This window comes from Episyrphus balteatus, chromosome 2, assembly GCF_945859705.1.
Source record: "Episyrphus balteatus chromosome 2, idEpiBalt1.1, whole genome shotgun sequence".
Lineage (NCBI taxonomy): Eukaryota > Metazoa > Arthropoda > Insecta > Diptera > Syrphidae > Episyrphus > Episyrphus balteatus.
Window position 1 is genome coordinate 28,832,406 of NC_079135.1, and position 24,570 is coordinate 28,856,975.

The 24,570-nt window shown below is 30.4% G+C and overlaps 1 protein-coding gene across 1 annotated transcript; it reads left to right on the forward strand.

Moving 5' to 3' along the window:
* The first annotated feature begins 14,363 nt into the window (after nucleotides 1-14,363).
* LOC129909818 (alpha-amylase 1-like) lies at nucleotides 14,364-16,100 on the forward strand. The gene is made up of 3 exons (XM_055986917.1): nucleotides 14,364-14,659; nucleotides 14,717-15,184; nucleotides 15,241-16,100. Exons 1-3 carry the CDS (start codon nucleotides 14,477-14,479, stop codon nucleotides 16,060-16,062), a joined length of 1,473 nt encoding a protein of 490 aa, XP_055842892.1. The 5' UTR covers nucleotides 14,364-14,476; the 3' UTR covers nucleotides 16,063-16,100.
* The last annotated feature ends 8,470 nt before the right edge of the window (nucleotides 16,101-24,570 follow it).

Genomic DNA, 24,570 nt, shown 5'->3' on the forward strand with positions numbered 1-24,570 from the left:
TTCAAGAAATTAAGAAGATTTTTCCGCTTAATTTAAAGCGGGAGTCATCTTGGCAAAAACCATGCAGAAATCTTCTCAACCTTTGATGTGGAATCAGCTCGTTTTTAGGTGGTATTTTTTCTCTGTGTAACATTGACAATAGCTTTTTCTAATATTTTAACAAAGAAAATTTTTCATACAAATTTGTCATTTATTGAAATTGATTCCATGACTCTTTCCATTAAGTTACTCCTAAAACTATGCATTATTATCCTATGTCTATTTAAAAAACAACCCTACGTTAAAAAAGTCAAACAAAAATGTCATTAGCCCTTCAAATTAAAACTCAATTCTCTGGCAGGTGACTGAGACTGTGGGCTAGAGTGATACATTACAACAATTTGATAAGACAGGCGGAGATCAGACTTTTATATTAGGTTATTCAAGTGGAATTTAGGGGGAATGTCAAATGAACAATTTCATCAAGCTCGTGTGTGATGGTGATGTGACCTTTCTGTCTGTCACATTGGAAAACCTTTTGTGACAAATTATGTGCTGACCTTTTTTGAAAGTTTTCAAACTTTCAAATAAAAAAAAAAAAAAAAGTAAAACACACACAGTTACACAAAAGTGTGTGATGATGAAAATGGGATTCAGACCAAACGACCATGAAAAAAATCAACTATTTTATGAAATCGTATAAACTTTGATGGATTAACAAATTTTACCATAAAACATGTTTTGTGTATATTTCTAAACTAAGTATGAGAACTTGAAAGTTTTTCAAGAAAAAAAAAAGTTCTTATAGAAGTGAAGGGTTCTTCATCTGGAAAATTTAATCCAAAGAGATCAAACTTCGCTCAAAACTTGTACAAAGCCAAACCATCAAAAATTTAAATGAAACAACAAAAAAATAGATAAAGAAATTGGAGCTAGTTTATTATTATCGCAAACCTTTTTTCCCTCTTGGCCTCAAAAGTTGAAATTTAAAGCCTCTGGCAGAGTCAACCATCGCATCGCGGGCAACAAAATCCACTTTTAATAAGCTCCACCATAGCCCATTGGCATTCTCATGTCCCTAATTAATCTTATTTTGCCTGTCTAATCTAATTGCCTTAACATCTATCATCAGCGTACACCGACGTTGTAAAGTCGTAGTCGTAGTCATAGTCGTAGAGCCGTCATCGTTCTCGTCCTCGTCGTTTTCATCATTACAGGGGACAAACACACACAATTTAACGGAAGACCTAATGAAGTTATTTCAAACAATGGCCATCACACACAGGATATTTATATGGAATGGAAAACTTGCTCCTTCTTCTTTATTTGGAATGTTCTATGCTGGTTCTGGTACCACTATGTAACGGTGTATATGAATTAAAGCTTCAACGTTCTAATGACATCACCATCATAATATTGTGAATGTCGTCAATTAAACCCCATGTAAGTCCCTTTTGGAACAAAATATCTATTCCGTACTCCTATAAGGCTTGTATAATATAGCTTTAGGTATGTGGGAATTTTGTTTGTTTAGCAAAACATAATAGCATCTACTATATACCTACGACAAGGCTTGGAAAACAGGATAGAGACCAAGTGTCATCACACTAAAAACAGGCACCATACCGAGAAGTAGTGTAATTAAGCCAGTAAAATTGTCAATTGAATTGCATTATTAAAGGATCAAGGTTCAAGAAGGAAGATGAGTTGGAGGGTTGAGGTGACTATATATGACTTCCATACACAGTTCTATCGAAAAAAAAAGGCAGTTATTATACTCTTTCCTTCCTTCATGGAAAATGATGGCTGACAGATGTGCCAAAAGGGTTTCCGTGTGCAACATAAGCAATTTTACAGTCACATCGAGTTGTATGTAGAAAATGCAATTAATTAGCTTACAATGTCGTTAAAAGAAATTTTTAACTAGATACAGCATTATTCAACAACCATTGTTGGTTAATAGGATTTCGGATGATCCGGACTGCAATGAAATATTCACGAGTTGTGAAGTTAAAAATTGTATCAAATGAGATTCGTGAAAAAAATAATATTCTAGTGACATGAAATGTACCTAAAAGTTGGAAATACAACCCGATTACCTGTTCGTATTTTAGAGATGAGATGCGTCAAAGAAAGTCTCAGCTAAATTTAGTGTATATTTTAGCCTTTAATTGCATAAAAAATATACTTTTTTCAAAAAACATTTTTGTAGGTTTTTTTTTTGTATTTGAATATAGGATATTATTTGTAGACTTAAATTCTTTAAAGGGCGAAATCCCTCTGAAAGACAGCTAATTCAATATTTTTGTATAGAAAACTGAAAGAATTTATTGAAATTCGAAAAAAAAATGATATTATTGATATTATGAAGAGAAGTACACGGAGAAAAAAGACAGCCTAAAAACAAGCGGATTCGGTATTAGATTAAGAGGATTTCTACATGCGTATTTTTGCCAAGATGACTATCGTTTTAAATTAAGCGAATAAATCTTCTTAATTTCTTGGATGTGCAAATTTAAAAGAAATACACTTAATTTAAGCAGAATATCATTTTATTTTTATGTGTAAAGATTTGAATTTTAAAAGTCTTACTGCAACTTAAGTTGAAGCCTGACGATAATTTTAAAGTTTTAATTTTAAGACGGTTTTTCAAGATGAAAATTCACATAAAAATGAATTGAAGTCACTTTAAATTTAACAGAATTAAAGCGGATTCTACATATTTTATTTTTCTTCGTATATTGATACAATTTTTTAAGTATAAAAAATAACGAAATACACTTTGCATTAACCTAAATTTATTAAAAATTAAAATGCACGATTGGGTCGCATATACACTGCCGCTCATCTGAATAGGTTCACATTTTAGTTCATCTTACTCTTAGCCTGTCTTGGTATTTAATGCAATGGCACATCTTTTTTATATATGTAACGAGAGAACATCTTTATGCGCTTAGTTTAGGTGAAAAAAATTGTCTTGGGGCCTACCGTTCTTCTCACACGGTACCTAGACCAAATCTAGTCAAAAAATCAAGCATATTTTTTGGCTCATCTGAATAGGTTCAAAAGCAAAAAATGTTTATAAATGATGAGTTGCATGAGTCTGTTGGACTCAAAATTGTGTCTGTAAATAAATCTGATTGTGTATAACCTGTAAGGATGAAAACGGGTCGTGAAAAAATCTTTAGGCGCGAAAAAAATGGGGAAAATAAAAGAAGTCTTTGAATCAGCCCGAAACCAACTATGCATTGGGACAAAAACAAACGCAAGTTAAAATTTAGTAAGCAGTTATTTGCGCAATATCCAAGGGTATAAAAACAACATTAAAAGTCGATAAAACTCAGTCACAACATGGCTCGATAGATGTGCAATGATCAGAACAGCATGACTTTGTGCTAAAAATTAAGCCAAAAACCGGTATAAAATGCAGTTTAACGACGGCAAAACGGGTTGTCAGAAGTGGTAAACATTTGAGAAGAACAAATCTTCACAAAAATTACCACTTTACAAACCACGAAAAGAAACTCGCCTACAATAAAAAAAAAAATATGTCGTGAAAGTCGAATTTGCAACCGGTGATTTTTCAAAGAAAAAAAAAATGAATTTAGTGGGCACTGAGGGCTAAATTCCTATTTGTATGACCTTCGTAGAGAGAAGCATTATTTTAATGTGTTTAGATAACTGTGAAGGCAGTGTCATTAAGTGCAAAGCTATTTCCTTCTACAAAACTTTCGATCTGCAATTTGTAACACAGTTTTTTTTTACTATTGTCGGCGAGTTTCTTTTCGTGGTTTATAAAGTGGTAATTTTTGCGAAGATTTGTTCTTCTCAAGTGTTTACCACTTCTGACAACCCGTTTTGCCGTCGTTAAACTGCATTTTATACCGGTTTTCGGCTTAATTTTTAGCGCAAAGTCATGCTGTTTTGATCATTGCACATCTATCGAGCCATGTTGTGACTGAGTTGCATCGACTTTTAATGTTGTTTTTATACCCTTGGATATTGCGCAAATAACTGCTTACTAAATTTTAACTTGCGTTTGTTTTTGTCCCAATGCATCGTTGGTTTCGGGCTGATTCAAAGACTTCTTTTATTTTCCCCATTTTTTTCGCGCCTAAAGATTTTTTCACGACCCGTTTTCATCCTTACAGGTTATACACAATCAGATTTATTTACAGACACAATTTTGAGTCCAACAGACTCATGCAACTCATCATTTATAAACATTTTTTGCTTTTGAACCTATTCAGATGAGCCAAAAAATATGCTTGATTTTTTGACTAGATTTGGTCTAGGTACCGTGTGAGAAGAACGGTAGGCCCCAAGACAATTTTTTTTCACCTAAACTAAGCGCATAAAAATGTTCTCTCGTTACATATATAAAAAAGATGTGCCATTGCATTAAATACCAAGACAGGCTAAGAGTAAGATGAACTAAAATGTGAACCTATTCAGATGAGCGGCAGTGTACTTGCTCTCTTGGTAATAGTAGCTCTTAACTTAAAGGTTTTTAAAAAAAAGGGAAAATTATAATTTGAGCATATTTTTGGTAATGTTAAAAATACATACAATTTGGGGTCGCTTTATGTCGCTATCTTTTTCTTCTGATTAAATAGAGAGAGCAATTGTCAAAAAATTAACAAACGTAGTTCGACCCCTATTTTTATAATTAATAAAACATGGTTTTTAATGCTTTTGATCACAAAACAAAGTATGAAAAGGAATTTTAAAAATCGGAGTAGTGTTTTATTTTAAATAATTTTTTATGTATAAAAATTTTCTAACATTTTTCAAACAAAATTTTAGAACGACATTTTGAAGAAATAATTAATTTACACTTAAAAACGAAATTTCGAAATATTTCACTGACCCGTTTTCAAAAAATTCATATTACAAAAACAAAATTGAAAAGTTATATTAAAAATCAAACTTTTTTTTTTAATTTTCTAAAATTTAAATACTACACTGAACCTTACGTAAATACAACGAAAAAATTCGTTGAGCCAACGAAAATTTAATTAATTTTCAGCCGATGAAAAATTTAATTGGCTCAACGAAATGGCTTTCATACGTTAATAAAGAACTTCATCAATCAACGAAAACTGTAGTATTTTAATGAATTTTTCATAAAAATTTTTGATCGAGAGTTAATGAATTTTTACATCACTTTACGAAATTTTTCATCGATTAACGTAAAATTTAATTAACCACGGTGATATTTTTCGTTAGTCAATGTATTTTTTGATTAATTTATGAAAGAACTTTCGTTAGCTAACGAATTTTTTCGTAAATTTAATAAACATTTTAATTAAATTACTAAAAAATATTTGTTAGCTAACGAAACTTTTTATTTTTTTATTTTCATTGGATTTTTTTTTTGGACTTGTTAAATTATTAATTTAATATATAGTCCAAATCCAAAACCAAAAATTGGCGTTTCGACCCGGTGGAGCTCACTTAAGTCAACTGATGAGTCCGACTTCTCGTGAGACACCTTGTCAATACGCAAATATTTTTTATATTCAGCTCAACTTACATAGATTTTTAAACAAAAACCTAATGTGAACTATATAAAGCAAAATTCAATTTTTAATCATTAAAACAGAAATGCACCCAAGTCTACGTTTTTTTTTTGTAAGGCAACGATTTTTTTCGTTAACTGATGTATTTTTTCATAAGCCAATGTAATATTCCATTAGTATATGAAGAATTTTCATAAGCTTATGAAGATTTTCGTTAGTTAATGTTGAATTTCATAAGTTAATGAATTTTTTCGTTACTTAATTAAAACTTTAATAAAGTAAGGAAAAAATTCTTATTTTTATTCTTTAAAATGAATATGAAATTTTTCGTTAATTGATGAATCTTTTCATTGAATTGGATTTTTTGACACTAAAAAGGGAGAAAAAGTTTATGAAACGTTTTCATTAATTGATGAAGGTTTTCATATTACGAAAAATTACATATTTTCGTTGAGCCAACGAAAATGTAGTGTATGAAACGATTTTCGTAATTTTACGAAATTTATTATTTTCAGTGTACGGTTACTTAAACTCTTTGGTGTTGTATAACTTGATGTAGGTGCATTTAACAAAAAAAATATTTACAGATCATCTAGTTAGAAGTCTGGCTATATTTTTGCATTTTTCAAAACCGATTTTAGAAGATCATATTTTTTGACTCTTTTCCACTGGTCGCCGCACTGTGCGTCGTCGGTCTGTGCGTCGGTGCGTCCATCTGTACAAGTAGCTACAGCCTAAACGGGTGAACGGATTTTCCTGAAATTTGGTATAGATGTTTTTTTCGTAATTTCCTAGGTCATTTTTTTTTTTGTTTTTTAATACTTCGCTTAGAACGTATAGCTCCCATACAAAATTTTCGAGTTATTGCAATTTTCTCGAAAACGGCTCTAACGATTTTTCTCTAAACATATGGATAATGGAAATATGTTATTTCCTTTTTTTTAAATCACTAATATCGGCTCTTCCCTTAAAGCTTTAATTAGTTATTGCAATTTTCTCGAAAACGGCTCTAACGATTTTGATTAATTTTTGCATACGTAATATTCAAAGCAATTGCAATAAAACAGCATTTTTAGTTTTTCTCAAAAAAGTCAAATGACAAAAACAAAATTTAGTTTCCATGGCGGCTCTTCCTCTTCATAAACCAAATTTCTTAAACATTTATATATAGGTAGAGGCAGCTCTTATAATCTGCAAGTAGACTACATAAAAGTGCATTTTATTTAAGAGGTATTCAAAAACCAAAAAAAAAAAAAATGGTTCTTTGGCAGGTGCCGTTAGTTAGGGTTCAAAAAATATTTTTGTATTTAAAAAATTGGGTCTTATTTGTACCATTTGACACACATTCTACATCATCGTAATGTTATGTCTATTTTTTATCTCGAATTTTTTCCGAATCCTAAACTATGTTTATCGCAAGTAAAAAGGGAAAAATATAAATTAGAGACACAAAAATATATACAAAACGCAAAAAAAAAAATGCAAAGCTAAATGACAATTTTTCCTTTAAAGTAGGGTTGCCACATAGAAATTCCCATTTCATTTTCAGTATCAACCTATTTTTCATATTATACCAAGTTTAATCTTATGAGCTAATATAAGTACAAAACAAGGATTTTTTTTTCGGAGAACTTTGGAAATGAATGTTTTTAACGTTTTGTATTTTTTTATCCGAATCTTAACTGTATAAGTGCTAATATTTAATCAGTCAATTTTGAACAAGAATTTTAAATCAAAAAATACAATTTAATTTTAATTCCTTTCAAAACATTTTCTAAGGCCATTTAATTCCTTTAATTCCAAATCAAAAAATAATATTCAATTGGATTTTCATGCAAATTCAATTTGTAATCCCATCTCTATCGCTATATCCAATCTCTCAATCTCAACTCTCTTGATCTTGAGGAAAAGTAAACTTCCGAAAATATTAGTAAAGGTATAGGTTTCTGAGTTATTAATTCAGCAACAACAACAACAAATATTTAACCCCCATTCTCCTTGTTTTTGAGAAAAAGTTTATACAAAAATCATTGCTTGAATGCCTGATGATGACGAAGATGACGGTGGTCCTTGGAATTAACTGTTGGCATATTTTTACCATCAAGCTTGTGTAGGTTGTTGTGTAGGTATATTACTCGGTGTTTTTCTTATTTCTTTTTTGTTGTTGAATTTTAATTTTGATTTAATTAATATTTACTTGAGTTGTGGTTACGAAATTTAAATATTTGAAGGTCAATTCATTAGAACTGAAGAAGACTGAACTGAGTCTACTCGTTCTCACTCAAAATAATTATGTACCCTTAGGGACTGAGTTGAATCGTACAAATTGTACTGGGTTGGAATTTCAGAAATTAAATTTCAAATAAACTTTTTTTTTTTTTCTTTCATAAACTCATCTTTCAGGAGATTTTAAAACATTATTTGTTTGTCTGCTGTGGATGCGGGGTATATTTACAAAATTTTCTGAAGGTATAAGGTAATTTCAGAAAAGTTTATTCAAAATGATAAAATATGTCTGGTAGAATGAGGTAACACGCTTAAAAGGGATTTGTAAACATTGTTTCGGTAGCAAATAACTTTAATTTGCTTTTAACATTTAGTCCGGACGAGATTATTGAAATATTTTTGAGATTAGTAATTTTTGTTAAAATATTTTTACAGAGAGAATTTGAAAAATAAAATTTAATTAGTTTGGATTGGGATTGAATGTTTTCTATAATTTTGAGTTACGTGCGATTCTACCAAGCAAAAGTAATTAAGTTATTTTTCGCGATTAAGGAGGTAGCACAACATCGAAAGAGTTAATTAAAAACTCTTTCAAGTTGGGAATAAAGTAGACCTAGCCCGAAGTATTCAAATTCCATTTTTGTTCAGTCGCTATTTTTTTTTTTTTTTGAGAGTTAACGTTTTAGGGTGTGTCACAGTGCTCAACTATGGAATTTTCAAATCTGATAGCTTTTAAAAGTTGTATTGCTTATCAAAATTAAATTCTGCGTTTACAATATTCATTTTATTAATATCTTTGGCTCGCTCAAAATATAGGAAGAAATCGAAGAAATTTGGATTTTTAAAAAATTTTTGAAATATATGTTTTTTTATTGCACCGTTTGAATAAAAAAAAAAAATATTAAATATTTTTGGGATTTCTCGTGAAAGATAACTCCAAGAAAAAACTTTTAAGCTTATTTTTGTTGAAATTGAAGTTAGTAAAGAAGCTGCGAAATAATAAGCGAAGGTAAAAAAATCATTTTTTCATATAAAATCGGTTTTTTCTCTAACAACTTCAACCGATTTGAGCGAGCATATTATTCAACGTTAGACCCTAATACAACTTTTGATCACTATTACATTGCAAAATTAGAATACTTTAAGATTTAATTTCATAATATTCACGTTAGTAATTAGAAAGTTCCACTGACTGCCATTTTGTTTGCTAATTTTATTTTTTCATATTGTTTATTAGGTACAAACTAGAAAACTTAAAGGCTCATAAAAAGGGGCGTACATACCAATGGGGTAGACGGGGTGGTGCTCCCGACGGATGCCAGGGTCCCATGGAAGACCAACTTGAGAAGGATTTTGCTAATTTGAATTAAAATAATGAGGCAAATTAATGTAATATAACGCGTCACTTTTGAAAATTGACGCACGTCACTATTTGAAAACGGACGCGTGTCACTTTTTGTCAGTCCATTTTCAAAAAGTGACGTTTTCAAAAAGTAACGCGCGTCAGTTTTCAAAAAGTGATGCGCGTCAGTGTTAAAAAGTGATGCGCGTAAGTTTTTGAAAACTGATGCGCATTACTTTTGAAAACTGACGCTCGCCACTTTTTGAAAAGTGACGTGCGTCTTCTTTTAAAATTGACACGCGTCACTTTTTGATAACTGACGCGCATCAGTTTTTGAAAACTGACGCACATCACCTTCGAAAACTGACGCATGTTACTTTTTGAAAACTGATGCGCGTTACTTTTTCAAGTGACGCTAAGCTACTTCACATAAGGAATATACTTTTTAAAATCAAAATTTTCTCTTAAATCTTAAAATCGATGAACAATTTCTATGCATTTATTTGTTCAATTCGCATTGGAGAGGAGTGTTTTCTTCACTGATGAGTGATGACGCACAAAAGACAAACGACCCAACCCCCTTTTTATATATAATTTCTTATCGACTGTTTTTTTTATAATTGCTAGACAGATTATAATTTAGATTGTGAAATATCTATTGTAGGACTATTTACTTATGCGTTATTAGAATTAAGATAATTGCTCGTATCTCGTGTGTCTTCTTGAACAGATAAGTCAAAAATGTTATGAGTGTTTTCAAAACAGAATTTATTTCCCGTTATTTATTAACAGTGGCATTTTTGTAAACTTTACTATCGATACAAAATTGGATTCATCACAATACAAAACCATTCATTAAATTTAAGAGCTCTTAAAATTATTTTCATCAAATACCACCAAAGACAAACCCTGAATAAAGTTATTTTGTGTGAACTTATTTTCAGCAAATTTCAGAGTTTCAAGTCAACCCGAATCTCGAACCATCCTTTAAAAAAGAAAGCATTATTTTAATTAGATGGAGCTTTCACTGATTGTGTCTCTATTACATGTGTCCGCCCAGTCCCTTACTATTTTTTGTTTACAGATTTGTTTTTACACAATCATTTATCAGTAAACGGACAGCTAGATTACTTCAATTTGATTCCTTTTTTGTTTGTCTTCGCAAAAAGGACATTCTACTTCACGCTACAATAGAAAAAGGACATAACAATTAGGGGACATTAATATATATCAACTACTACTATACAAAAAAAAAGGGAGCAAACTCATTGAATCGTATCACTCCCTCAACTAACTATTATCTCGGCACTTCAAAAGTTTCGATTTCGGAAACACAAACACACACAAAGAAGAGAATATAATTTACGATTTCTTTTAAATAATAAATGGGTTGACATTTGAATTGTTTCCAAGAAAAAGGATATAATGTTTGGTTTACAAAAAAAAGAAGATACATGAATATCATGACACGTGTGATGACAGAGTTGAATTTTATTTAAATAGAAAATTTCTTCGGGTAAAAACGATAATGTAGTAATTTGGAGAACAAAGATGTTGTTATTTTAGGGAATTGCGTTACTGAACCATTAAGAATAAATTTACTGAAAAATACAATAGATTGACAAATTTTTAATATCAGCAAAATCAAAATACAAAATTATGAATTTTATCATAAAATTTGGATTGTATGGATCCTTTTATTTTTTTTTATGATACATACTTACATATGTATTTCAAAAATGGATTGATTGATTTCGATGTATTTTTTTTGCTTGCCTTCATTTGGGTGTCTTACTTTTCCTCGCGCATCAACACCTCAACTGATATTTTTTGTCTCGCACTTAAAAAATCTATGAGCCCTCAAAGATCTCCGTTTTTGGGATGTTTCTAATGATTCTTCTGCCGGCGCACAGTGGTCCCTTTTGTGCGTTTTGGAGTCAAAATTCCGGCCTTAGATTTAAAACTCAAAGATTCATATTCAATAAAAAAAAAATCAAACATTTTTAAAACAAAGTCCAAAAAATGCCACATTAGTAAAACACACTTTTAGACCTCAATTTCACAATTTCTATTTATGTTTCTTAAAAAATTGAATAATTTGGGGTTATATGGTTGCCAACTATGTTCAATAAAAAAAAAATCAAACATTTTTAAAACAAAGTCCAAAAAATGCCACATTAGTAAAACACACTTTTAGACCTCAATTTCACAATTTCTATTTATGTTTCTTAAAAAATTGAATAATTTGGGGTTATATGGTTGCCAACTATGTTTTTAAGTAAATATGAGAAAACATGATGTAATGAAAAATTTCAATATTCAATAAAAGTTAATTAATTTTTTCGGTGAACCAAAATATACTTTTCTAATAGATTTTAATATTATAAATTCAAATCCAAAGTAAAAAAAAAAAATAATATAATGACATCACATTTCGTAGATAAAAATTCATTTTCAACTTCTTATATCAAAAAACATTTTTTTAATTTGGCATTTTTTGGACTTTGTTTTCAAAATTTTTGATTTTATTTAATGGAATCTGAATCTTTGAGTCCTAAATCTAAGATCCAATACCTTTTTGGCTTGAATTTAGCCAAATTTCTAGCTTAGGTATATACCTACTATTTGAAAAAAAAAATCAATTTAAAGGCTTATTCTGGCCGCCATTTTGGAGCCGCCATTTTCATTAAAAAAAATTGGCATCTATTTCGTATTCTCCATACTTATATCCATTAATATACCAAATTTCATCACACTGCCGTGCAAATGAATTTTAACGCCAAAAAGCACCAAAGGCACTACTGTGCGGTGTCGGCGATTTAACAAAATGGGGCACATTCATAGTCGTTTTTAGACCCCAGTTTATCTTAGACTGGGGTTTGTCTAATGTTTTTTTGAATAGGATAGACTCCAGTCTTTCTTAGATATAATTTATAATTTTTTTTTTGTATGCCGTTTTGAAGAAATTATTATTATTGAACGGCATTTCAAGAAAATTGTTTTTCAAAAACAAATTTTGAATTGTTTTCAAAAATTGGTATTTTTGAAAATACACATTGCCTACTTTTTAAATTTAAGTTTCTAAAACGTTTTTGTTTTCGTAGAAATCGGTGAATTGTATTACTACAAAGTTAGAAATCAAGAGAAAAAATGGAAAAAGATCGTTTTTATCACGGTAAATTTCGAGCTATACCAAAGTCCATAGTATATTTAATATTGCAAAATATTACTTAAATTTTTGTATAAGATTTTTTCAGGAAAAAAGTGAAACGCAAGAAAGATATTTTGTTGAACTTTAATCTTCCGTAAATTTGAAAAAAACTATTTTAATTTAATAGAACCCAATGAAAAAGCTGGATAGATTGTTGGTCTTATCGACTGCACCTATATTGTACTAAATTATTGTAATGAGATGGACTTGGATTGATGAGGTTTTTTTTTTAACTTATAATGACGAAGTTCTTGGTTTAAACAGCTGATAATAATGAATTCTACCCTCCTAGTGTCTGTATTGATTGATGCTTTATTTTGAGATTCGACGTAAATAGTTGATTTCTGCTATTATCAGTTAAGTTTGTTTAGGCATTGATCAGTTGTGAGCTGAGCGCTATCGTTTCTCCGAATTGAAGCCAGATGTTATTTGTTTTTTTGTTGTTGTTAAGTTGAACTTAAATATTGATTATATAATAAAAAAACAAAAAATAGTTTTATTTTTCTTGTGCAATATTTTGTTTATGGATTTTGTTTGTTTTTAATTAGGTGGTGGTTTAAGAGTATGATATTGGGATATTAACATCTAAGAGTAACCTTGGTGTTCTACTACCGTGTTTAGTTGGCCAAAAATTTGAACTGACTACGGCAAAAGTAATTTAGTGTAGATCGTTTTCAATTTGAGCTTGCCTCTTGTATCAAGAAACGGAAGAATTTTGTTCAGGTAATTTGTTATTTTTGTGGTTTATAATGTAATTTTTATTTATTTAAATTAAATTTGAAAAATTTCGTGATGTTCGACTTAAAATTAACTCAAGAATCCATAGTTTTCATTTGGGGCGGTGCGATACCCTAATGACTTCAAAGAGAAAAAAAAAAAAACAGACGACCTTCTCATCACTCTTTAAAAATGTTCTTACTGTAACAATGGTGTCTTCGTTTTTATTAGGTAAATAGATCAAACAAAATTATTTTCGAAACGTTTTCCAATTAAAAGTTGTAAAAAACAGTTTCAGCAAATGAAAATCAATAACAAAAGGTTAAAAACTTCGGAAAAAATCTGACCGCTTTGAAATTTTCTGTTGCACGAGTTCCCATAAGATTGCCAAAGCTTTGAAGCCGTTTTTCTCATCACTACAATTTTGCAGATTCGTGGTTTTGGCTTTGTGAAAACGACATCATACACAATTTAAGCGTGTTTTAAAATCTGACAAAAAATTGCCTTAAATCATGAACACCATAATTCCATTATTTCGAAATAATCTTGCATTTGCAATTAAAAAGGAAAACAACAGAGAGATTTTAAGAGACTTGAACCTACTAAAAAAGTAACGGTATTCCTCGTTTTGAATTCCCTAACTTGTTTTAAATTTATTTTGAAATTCAGTCATATATAACATCAATATAATTATGAAACAAATAAATACAAATTAGAACACGTATACGCCACAGTGCACGTCGTCGTACAAAGTACAAATAATGTGAATTACAACTTTGGCCTGGGGGCAACATACCCAAATTGAATTTCAATACACACTTTCGAGTCTGTTTTGAGTTTTAGATTTTTAGGCGAAACCCCCATATTTTCAAAGAACAGGGACCAGAATGGGCGTGGTAATTTGCGTTTTCATTATTGCAAATAAAAATAGTCTCGTACTTTTTTCCTCCAAAAAAATATCATATGATAATGGCGTGTGTCATTTCTTATTTGCATTGTCATTTAAGACAATCTTAACTTGGTTGTTTTGTGCGGCTCTTACGAGTAGATCAAATGAGTTTCAAAATTTAAAATTGCTATCTAAAAACACCTATCCACATGATTATCACTGATAACCTGATGATTTTCAAAAAAAAAAATTAGCAATCTTAAATGAAATCAAGCAAATGCGCATCCTCAATTTATTATAAAAAAAAACTGGAAACCCCAATTCATTGTTTCTAATTAATAAGTAGTCTTCTTTCTTTTCCTATCTTTGTCGAATATTTTCTCAACAAAAAAAATCAATCAACTGCCACACTTAATTTATAATTATAGATATCTCGACAAATCACAATAAAATTATCGTTTCTATCACCAAAAAATTGAAATAAATTATCGATAACACTTTCTTAACTCTTATGTTGTTTTGATTTGAAAAAAAAAAACAGGGTATAAATAGTGCGGAACGATTTATTGAACTTCAGAATAGTTCTGACCATGGCCTTTACAAATGTGTTAGCTGTACTGATCGTGGTGGTAATTGCTGCTACCAACGGTCAGCACAATACCAATTACTGGGGTGGACGTGATACCATGGTTCATCTTTTCGAATGGAAATGGGAGGACATTGCCAATGAGTGTGAACAATTTTTGGCTCCTAAAGGCTATGCTGGTGTTCAGGTATGATTTCGGTAAAACTTCTAAAAGCTTTGAATATTATTCAGAATTTTTCTAAAGGTTTCTCCTGTAACTGAAAATGCTGCTATCAACGGACGTCCTTGGTGGGAACGTTACCAACCTGTTTCCTATATCCTCACCACTCGGTCCGGTGATGAGGCTCAATTCCGTGACATGGTAACTCGTTGTAATAAAGTTGGAGTACGTATCTATCCAGATTTCATCATGAATCATATGGCCGCTGGTGATAATGTTGTTGGAACTGCTGGATCCACAGCTGATCCCAATAACAAGGACTTCCCAGCTGTTCCCTATTCATCACTTGATTTTAACCCAACTTGTTCAATTAATAACTTTAATGATCGCGTCGAAGTCCGCAATTGTGAATTGGTAGGATTGAAGGATCTTGATCAAAGCAAGGACTATGTTCGTGAGAAGCTTATTACACTTATGAATAAATTGATTGAAATCGGTGTTGCTGGATTCCGTTTGGATGCTGCCAAACACATGTGGCCACATGATATGGAAGTGAGTACAATAATTATTAACAATTATTTTGAAATTTATTAACATTTTACTTTCAGGCCATTTTGAATTCCCTTGATGACTTAAATACTGAACAAGGATTTGCTCCCGGCTCCCGACCATTTATCTACCAAGAAGTTATCGATAACGGAGGTGAAATGATCACTCGTGAGGAATACACTCACTTGGGAGCTATCACCGAGTTCCGTCACTCGTCAAAGATCAGCAATATGTTCAACAATGGCGACAAGTTAAAGTATTTGAATAACTGGGGTGAAGGTTGGAGTTTCGTTCCTACCGAAGAGTCTTTGATTTTCATTGACAATCATGACAACCAAAGAGGTGAAGCTTTGAATTACAAATCAGCCAGACGATACAAGATGGCAACCGCTTTTATGTTATCCTATCCTTATGGCAATCCTCGTGTGATGAGTTCGTTTGATTTTGAAGTTTCCGATGATGGTCCACCGACCAGTAATGGTGACGATATTTTGTCACCTGAATTCAACGATGATGATTCATGTGCAAATGGATGGGTTTGTGAACATCGTTGGCGTCAAATTTACAATATGGTCGGTTTTAGAAATGCTGTTGAAGGAACTGAAGTTAATAATTGGTGGGATAATGATGGTGATCAAATTGCATTCTGTCGTGGCAATAAGGGTTTTGTTGCTTTTAATCAAGAGAATTATGATTTGAATCAGCGTTTGTATACTTGCTTGCCAGCTGGTACATATTGTGATGTTATTTCGGGCAATAGGTCGGGATCACCTTGTTCGGGAAAGCAGATTGTTGTTGCTAAGGATGGAACAGCTCAGATTAATATTTCAACTAATGATGAAGATGGTGTTTTAGCTATTCATATTGGATCAAGGGTTTAAAATGGAATTTTGTTAAGCTTAAAGAAATAAAAATCGAAACTTGTGATTTATTTAATTTGTATTAGTTTTATTTTTTCAGGATTTTACTGATCGTGAGGCTTCTAAGCGATCTAATATTGTCTCAAACCCAAATTTCAAGATGGCGGCTATTTTTCAAGCCACCCCCAATATACAAATTGGTAGATTTCGTATTTGGCATAGTTGTGAATGTTTTCCACCAGTTAACACTTTTTTATTTGAATTCGGGTAGCCATGTAAAAAATTTTATAGGGTTGCCAAAGTTTTTAAATCTTTGATTTTTCGAGGCGTGTTGAATGTTGATATGCAGAAAACATCTTTTTAAAAAACAATTGACATTGGTATTCGCCGTTTAGGAGACAGGGTTACCGCATCCATTTGAATCCAGTTTTTCATCTCCACTTTTTTCATTAAAGAGAGTCTAGGTAAAATTAAAATTATAAAAAAATTATGGTATTTGTTTATTGTTCACTTAACAGAGTTGCCACATTCTTAGAATCAAATATTTGTATTATTTTCATCATATTCTTTGCTTGGGATTTTCATTTAATGTGGTATTATTTGATGTAGTAGGTACCTACTGCTACCTGCTTTATTTAAATAGAGTTGCCAAGTTAATTTTAAAAATGCAAGTCTATAATTAAATTTTCGGTATCAATTTATCTATCATTTAACAGGAGTTTTAACTTTTAACCTTATGAATAAGAGTATACTCCGCTTCCTAATAGAATGTTTTTATTAAATGCGTTCCACAATGTTTAATCTCAGAATAATCCCTCAATAAAATGGTTTTCTCTTCTATGCACATCTATCAGCTTGTGACTCGCGTAGAGTTCCGATATCTATACTGTTTTTTGAAATTAGAATTTAAAAAATTGAAACTTTACAGGGAAATTGATTAGATAAAAATTAAGAAACATAAATCAATTCAAAATTTTTAGACAACAAGTGATTATAACATTTTTCTTTAGATAAAAATGACAAAACTAATCGTTAATTCAATTTATGCTCAGAAAATGACAACAAAAATAAGGAAGTCCAATAATATACAAACAAATCAAAATTGTTTATTATTAATTCTTATCATAAATTCTTATCATAACATCTCCAGTGTTGGATTAAGTCAACAACACCATTAGCTTGGGGGTCGGTCGTCGCAAACGTGAGTAAGTGGCTTTTTGGTTCAAGTGCGGTCATTTAAAATTCTCATACTGTTTTTAAATTTAATTTTTTCGTAATTTTGAAATTTAGTATCTAGAAGCTGTTAACATCAGGAAAAATATTTGGAGTAGGTACCTACTCTTTTAGATTTCTTTATTTTTTTACATGAAAATTAAGTACAATTAAGTAAATCTTATAAGTATTATATTTGTACAAGATACCGTTATACTTCGAATGACACCCTTAAACTACGAAATCAAACAAAAAGTACTAGGATTTCCGCTCCATATCCCGACGGGACTCAGGGTTGCCATATGTTTAGAATTAAGTTTTTTTTTTAATAATCATGGAATTTGAAGAAATTTAGGGGTTAATAGTATAGATAAGGCAGAAAATCGATTGGATTGCAGTATATGCTCAAGTAGCACACTTGTGTATAAATTGGTGTAAATTCATTAATTTTGGTGTAAAATTGAGAAAATTGAAAAAATATGGTGTATTTCTCAAAATTAGTGGTATAAAAATTATACCACTGTCTTTTCTGTACAAAATTTCAACATTTTTTTAAGATTCGGTGCAAAAAATACACCGATATTCAGTTGTTTTTATAATACACCATTAATGGTGCATAAAATTATTTGATTCTGAAATCAACCAAAACGGTTTATTTTGTACACACTGTTTGGTGTAGGAAGCACACCCTGTGGACATAAAATTCACCAAAATGCATATGTGGGAGACGCCATATTTTTCAATGGACGCCATTTAAAAATAGAAGACAGCGATTAATTATTTTATTAAAATAGTATATTTATCGACCTAATAGTCCCGCATTCTTAGTTTTTTCGATTCATTATAAAATAACTTTTCTTAAAAAAATTTAAAACAACACAAAAATTATAATTTTTGAAAAATGGATTCTTAAAATCGAAAAAAAAAATCATTAATTTACTGACATTTTTGAGGCGCTCGATTTTTAGAGGGGGTAGCATCTAAAATTAGTAGATAGAATGTGTTTCGTTTTAAAATTTGGCAAACAAAATCATATTTAACCAGTTTCTTATGGCAATATTATGAAAGTGAATAAAAATTCATTTTCATTTATTTCATAAGAAATGGTGTGAATTAGAATTCATCAAACTGTTTGAGATAAAAAATAAACTTTGGTTCAAATTTTAAATCAGAATAATTTAAATGGTGTATTTTATCCATAGATTTATTGTGTATTTTTCAATTTCAAAGGGATAATTTTCACCAAAAACAGATCATTTAATATACCACTAGTGCCATTTATACACCAAAATCGGTATATTTTTTTAACCACCGGAGTTTATTTTATACGAGAAAATGGTGTATTTTTTATATTCAAAATGCATATCACGAAAGTGCAAAAAATACAAGAAATATTTTGGTGTATCTTAGACTTTTGTGCTACTTGAGTGGCGATGCCCAGCACAGGGAGTTGGGGTATAGAAAAAAGTGGGCAGTGGTGATAAAAAGATTTTTAACGATTTTTGCCATATACCTAGAAATTTATATGAAAAAGCTGTTGATTATTCAACGATTTGCAGTTTTTCTTGAACTCCTTTTTGACATAACCTTACAAATATTGAGAAAAATTTTCAAAAACTATTTTTTTTAATTAGACTTTTCTGAAAATATACAACAAAGCTTGAGTTTTTGTTCTACGCAAAATATTATTTATTTCTAATTTCTATTTTTATTTATATATTTTTCTTTTCGAAAAAATGACAATCAAAAATGTTGAAAAAAAAAATTGTCAGTTTTGAGTTTTTTTTTGGTTGAAAATCTTACTTTTGGATGGTGCAGAAAAACTTAACTGCTTTTTTTTCTAGAACAGTAGCTAGGTTTTTTTCTACTCCATCTCCATATTAGGTATTTTCTCTAGTTTTTTTTTTAATAAAGAGAAAAAATCCAAAAAATTAGTTTTTGACAAGAACATTTTTGATTTAAAGTTACAAAATGACTCAAGGAAAAATCTTAAAAACAAAACCGGTCTTAGAATATATATTTTTTTTAAATCGCTCAGAAGTATGCTTCTACAATAGATAGGAATACATATTTTTGACACTGTGTAACTTGAGAAATTAAATTAATTCAAACATTTATTTTGTATGATGAGAAGTCAAATACCTAATTTTGTTTTCTAATAAAGTATTTCCAAAATTCTTTTTTGTGCGTTTATTTGCTATCCAGCTTGGAAAATAAGAGCAATAATAAAAGAATAGATGTGATGAAAGTACTTGCCCTTTTTGGTGGGGTGTATGAGGATGAGGATAGATATCACGTTTGTGTTGTGGTGAAATGCATAAATAGACCTCACTACCCTTGAAATCCTAACTAAGACAACAGCTTCTCTGTAAATTGAAATCTCACAGGTCCTACTTTTTATACAGCTTGTATTGAGCTTACTTCAGAGTTAAATTGCTCGAACTTGTTTAACAACTTGTAATAAGTTGTTTAAATACTGTTAAAGAAACTTAACCGAAGAAAGAAAGAAGAAATGTTATATAATTAGATTAGAAGATGAAATTCGCGATTTAAAATTAAATCAAAACCAATTAAGGAAGAAAATTGTTTTTTTTTTTTTTTAATTTCGATAAGACATATTTAAAAGAGCTATACAAGCTCTTCCAAAGCTATCTGTCAAATCTCAAAGCTTTGGTAGAGCTTCGGTAAAGCTTTGTTTAAGCTTCTTATAGACCTTATAAGTGCATTCTTATAAAGCGTCAAATTTGTATAACGTTCTCCTTTTTCCATGCCCAACAACCTTACTAAAGTTAAAAAGAAGCTGAAATGTAGCTTCTGTAATACCTTTACCAAAGCTTAAATGTTAGTTGGGATAGCTCTTCAAGAGGCCCTGCTTTGACATTTTTTTTTTCTTGAACAGAAAAGTACACAACAAATTCAAATGCATGTGATTTTGCCCGGATGTGATAACAAACGGAAGCTGTCTTTGAAATATTATTCTTTGAGCAGATAGACAACTTCCGAGGTGTCTTTTAAAAAAAATATGTATTTGCATTCATATTTTTTCTAAAGCTTCAGTTTCAATTTCCTTCAATTGAACAATATTCACCACAAAGTCAAAACACAGAGAAGACGTTGTTCCAGGAAGACCATCATCAAGCATTTGATCGTATCTTGGGTCATAATAAATGCGGATGACAACATACAAAGACAACGACCACCGACGACGACGACGACATTGTGCATTCGATTTAGCAAAGTTAAGTGAAACACACTCACCAGATATCCTCATAGTGCATATTCTTCCTCATTCACAAGCATATCCTTCCCGAAAATTATGTGTTTTTTTTTTTTATATTTTTTGTTTCTTCTATAAAGTATCCTTTATGTTCAATGTATTAAGCAATTTTTTTTTTCCGGATCTATAGTCATATAGTCATCTTTTGCCTTTGTTGGTTTTCTCTTCTGCCTGAGGATACTCACAAGTTATCCCAATGACGGCTGTCTTCCACTTCCACTACTGCATATCGTTTGCTTTGATGGCCAAATCGATTCTTTCTGCCTTGGGTGGTCTGAAAGACTATCCTGTTTTTATCCTTGACATTTTTCATTTTTTTGTTATATATATTTTTTTGTTTACTGATGCTGCTACTGTGCTTCTGCATGACCATTCAAATGCAAATTTTATGAAAAAGGATATACTTGACTTATATACACCCACACACACACCAATACACACGACGACATCCACCTTTTCCGGTTTTCCAACAAATCCATCCCTAGAAAATCCTGATCAATTGAAGGCGAGAGAGGAGGTAAGTGAATATTAAATTTTCTATTGTAAATCACATCCATTGCTTTGGGTCGTCCTTCATTTTTATTCGCTTGGTTTATCCTTGTTTTGAGGATTTGAATTGGGAGTGAATGTGAACTATGACAAACAATGATGGACATTACAAAAAAAAAGAGGGTGGGTGGATAAAGTCAACCAACATTCATTTTGGGGTAAAAAGAGTGTAGGAGTTTGTAATTTTTTTTTTTTTCAATTTTCAATCCTGGTTGAGGTTTTGCATCCTTTTTTTCGATTTTTTGTTTGTTGGTAATTCTTCTATTTTTTTTTTTTTTGTGAAATATTGTTTCCTATTCTCCTATACACAGGACGACGATCACGATGACGATGTAGATGTCGATGTCGATGATGATGGTAGCAATGAACGCTTTAGAAAAATAATTTTCATTTGCATTTTCCGCTTGCGGGTTTTCTCATCATGTATATTTTGTTTGAGTTTGAGTTTGAGTGTTCGACCCCCCCTTTTTTCCTCAATTATTCTCTTTTTTTTTGTATGCGATTGGAACCCAGAACCACATCAAGTCAAGGGAAAAGGTAGGTTTTTGAAGTCCTGCCAATATTACTGCGCAGAGAATTTGTTTTTGTTTTTTGTATTTTTTCTTTTTGTGAAAACACAAGTCAATTGCATCATTAAAAAGTTAAATTAAAAACTGACTGTTTGAGTGAGCGGAAAGTTCGATGAGGTTTTTTTTTTTTATTTTTATTTTTTTGAAGCTGCAGTGAACCGAGCGATTATGCATCCTGCACCGATGATGATGATGATGATGGTATATTATTTGCGTACTTCAGATATGGGGTTATTATTTTGTATCGAAAGGAAAAACGGGATAAATTAACTGTATTTTATTTTTTTGTTTTTGTATTATCTTTGTTGCCTTTCATTTGGTTGGGGTAGGATGTTGAGAGCATCCGCTGTGTGTTTTATACACACGCCTATGAGTTGAGTTGATCCTTTGTAATATTTACATAGGTATATAGAGATATTTTAAAAAAAGAGATACCTGCCTACGCCTGAAGTAAGTAATGATGTAACTTATACCTGATGGTGATATGCATATCCTTTACTTTACTTTATACTCTTTTACGATGTGCATATCATTTACTTTGCATCCTTTACTTCTTTCATAATTTTTTACGCTTGAGTTAGTAGAAAAGATTCATGCAAACAAAAGCGTTCAGTTGAGATAACAGTAGGCAAGCAGTTGTTGTTGATTAAAAATTGCGTGAATAAGTTTTTAAGTTAAGTTGAACTTTAAGAATTATGAATTAAATGTGAAAATACATTTTGCTTATTTCTTTTGGAGCAATACTTTTTTTTCGAAAATATGCAAAGAATACATCTGTTATTGCTTTATTTAAATTCATGTATTTAATTTATATTCTTGAACAAAAACTTGTTGTGAGACTTTGACACTTTGGTCCGAAGACAACAGTTGTAAAAAAATACTGACTTTGTTTCACAATAACTCATGAACCAAACCTCAAATAAACTTTTGGATTTCATTCGTGAATAGAACTCAAAAAGGCCTTTATTTTGATGTATGTATCACTGGATGGATTTTGGAAGTAATGCTTAAAAAAAAAATTTTCGGCAAGGGTTACCTACCCCCTAATTTTTACTTGCGATATAGGTACTATATATCAAGTTATGCATTCGTACAAAAAAAAAAAGTTGAGATAACATTTTTCCATTACATTACGATGATAGACAATGCCAAAAAAGTGGGTCCCGGAAGTCCGTCTGTCCGTCTGTCTGTCAGTCTGTCCGTCTGTCAGTCTGTCTGTCTGTCTGTATAAAGAGCTACAGCCTAAACGGATTGACCGATTGACTCCAAACTTGCTATGTAGCAGTTTTTGGAGACTCTCCAGAGGGGTTTTTGGAATTAAACATTTCGGAAAAGTTTAATTTCACGAAAACGGCTCCAACGATTTTGTTAAAAAAATTCAAATGTTAGTTTTTAAACAAGATCTATCTTTTGAAGAAAATTTTTTTTTTGGAAAATCATTATTAACGGTACCTGCCATAGAACCGCTTTTTTCAAATCGGATTTTCTGCAAAACTACTTTTTGTATTTCAACGAAATTTTTTATACAAAAGCATTTATATAATTTAAATATTAGCCAAAAATAGAATTTTGAAAAAAAATAATTTTTGGATTTTTTAAAAAATTTTGAAAATTTTTTTTTGAAAAATCAAATTTTCGAAAATGGGACATTGATTTTTTTTGAAATTTTGTTTTGATGTTGATTAGTTATTTCTACAAAATGGCATACCAATTTTATTTTTAAACTTTTTTTTCAAAAAATTATTTATAAAAAATTAGTTTTTTAAAAAACGGCTCTAACGATTTTGAAATTTTTTTTTCTAAAAATGCACCTTAATATATCAAATAATAGTGCATACTTGTTTTGTGGGGCGATTTGATTTCAGATATTGTTTTATTTTTTTGAAAAATGAATTTTTTTTTATTTGTTTTTTTTTTTTTCTTGTTTTTATATACCTACATTTCCCAAGTTTCTATATAAAAAGTCTTAAAAACTTAAGCAACTTTAACTCTAAGAGCAAGTTCGTGCGACTCAGTCGTGCATTTTATTTTTTCGAAAATTTGAAAAAAATAAATTTTTTTTTTGTTTATCGAAATCCTTACGCCTGTTCACCATGAATTCATGTTCTTAAAACAATACTTGTTTCTAGACTTTTTTCCGAAGATAACTCAATTTTAGAAAAAAAAAATTAGGTATAGGTACTTGGTTTGCAGATAACTCAACAACCAGCGCCCATGTTCTGTAACTTTTATCACGGGCGATAAAATGTTTAAATGACTTTAAAATCCATTAAATCTCTTCAAATTTAAAGAATTTTCGTTCCAGATCATAGATACTTTCTCAATTCATAAATTCTGAATTTGAAAGAAATTTTGCTTGATTTATAAAAGAAAGTGGATTTTAAAGACGTTGAAAAACGTTTATCGCCAGTGATAAAGTAACAAGGGCCCAGACGTCAAAGAAACTTTTGTTTTTTTTTTTTTTATTGAAAAATTTCCAGAACATCTCACTAAATAGTTTTCAAGTAAAAACGAAGTAGGTATGTCATATACCTAATTATTTGTATATTTTATTATTTTCTTTTAGAAAAATAATGTTTTAAATATAATTTTTATTTATAAAAAATGTTGCAAAAATAATTTAAAAAAAAAAAAAAAAAAAAATATCCAAAAATATTCAGAAATTTGATTTTTGGAAAAAAAAATGGATATTTTTAAATCTAAAAAAATAATGTTTTTGAAGCTTTCTATTTTTCTAAGTCACTTGATCAAGGCCACAAATTTTTTTTCACAAAAATTTTCGTTGAAATCGATTAAGTCGTTTACAAAAAGTCAGAAATCAAGAGAACTGTGCCTTAATTTTTTTTTTACTTTCAAAAGTACGGTTTTTTGCAGTAGTAGATACTCGTATTTTTTTAAGTTAAAATTGTTTACATAAAGGAA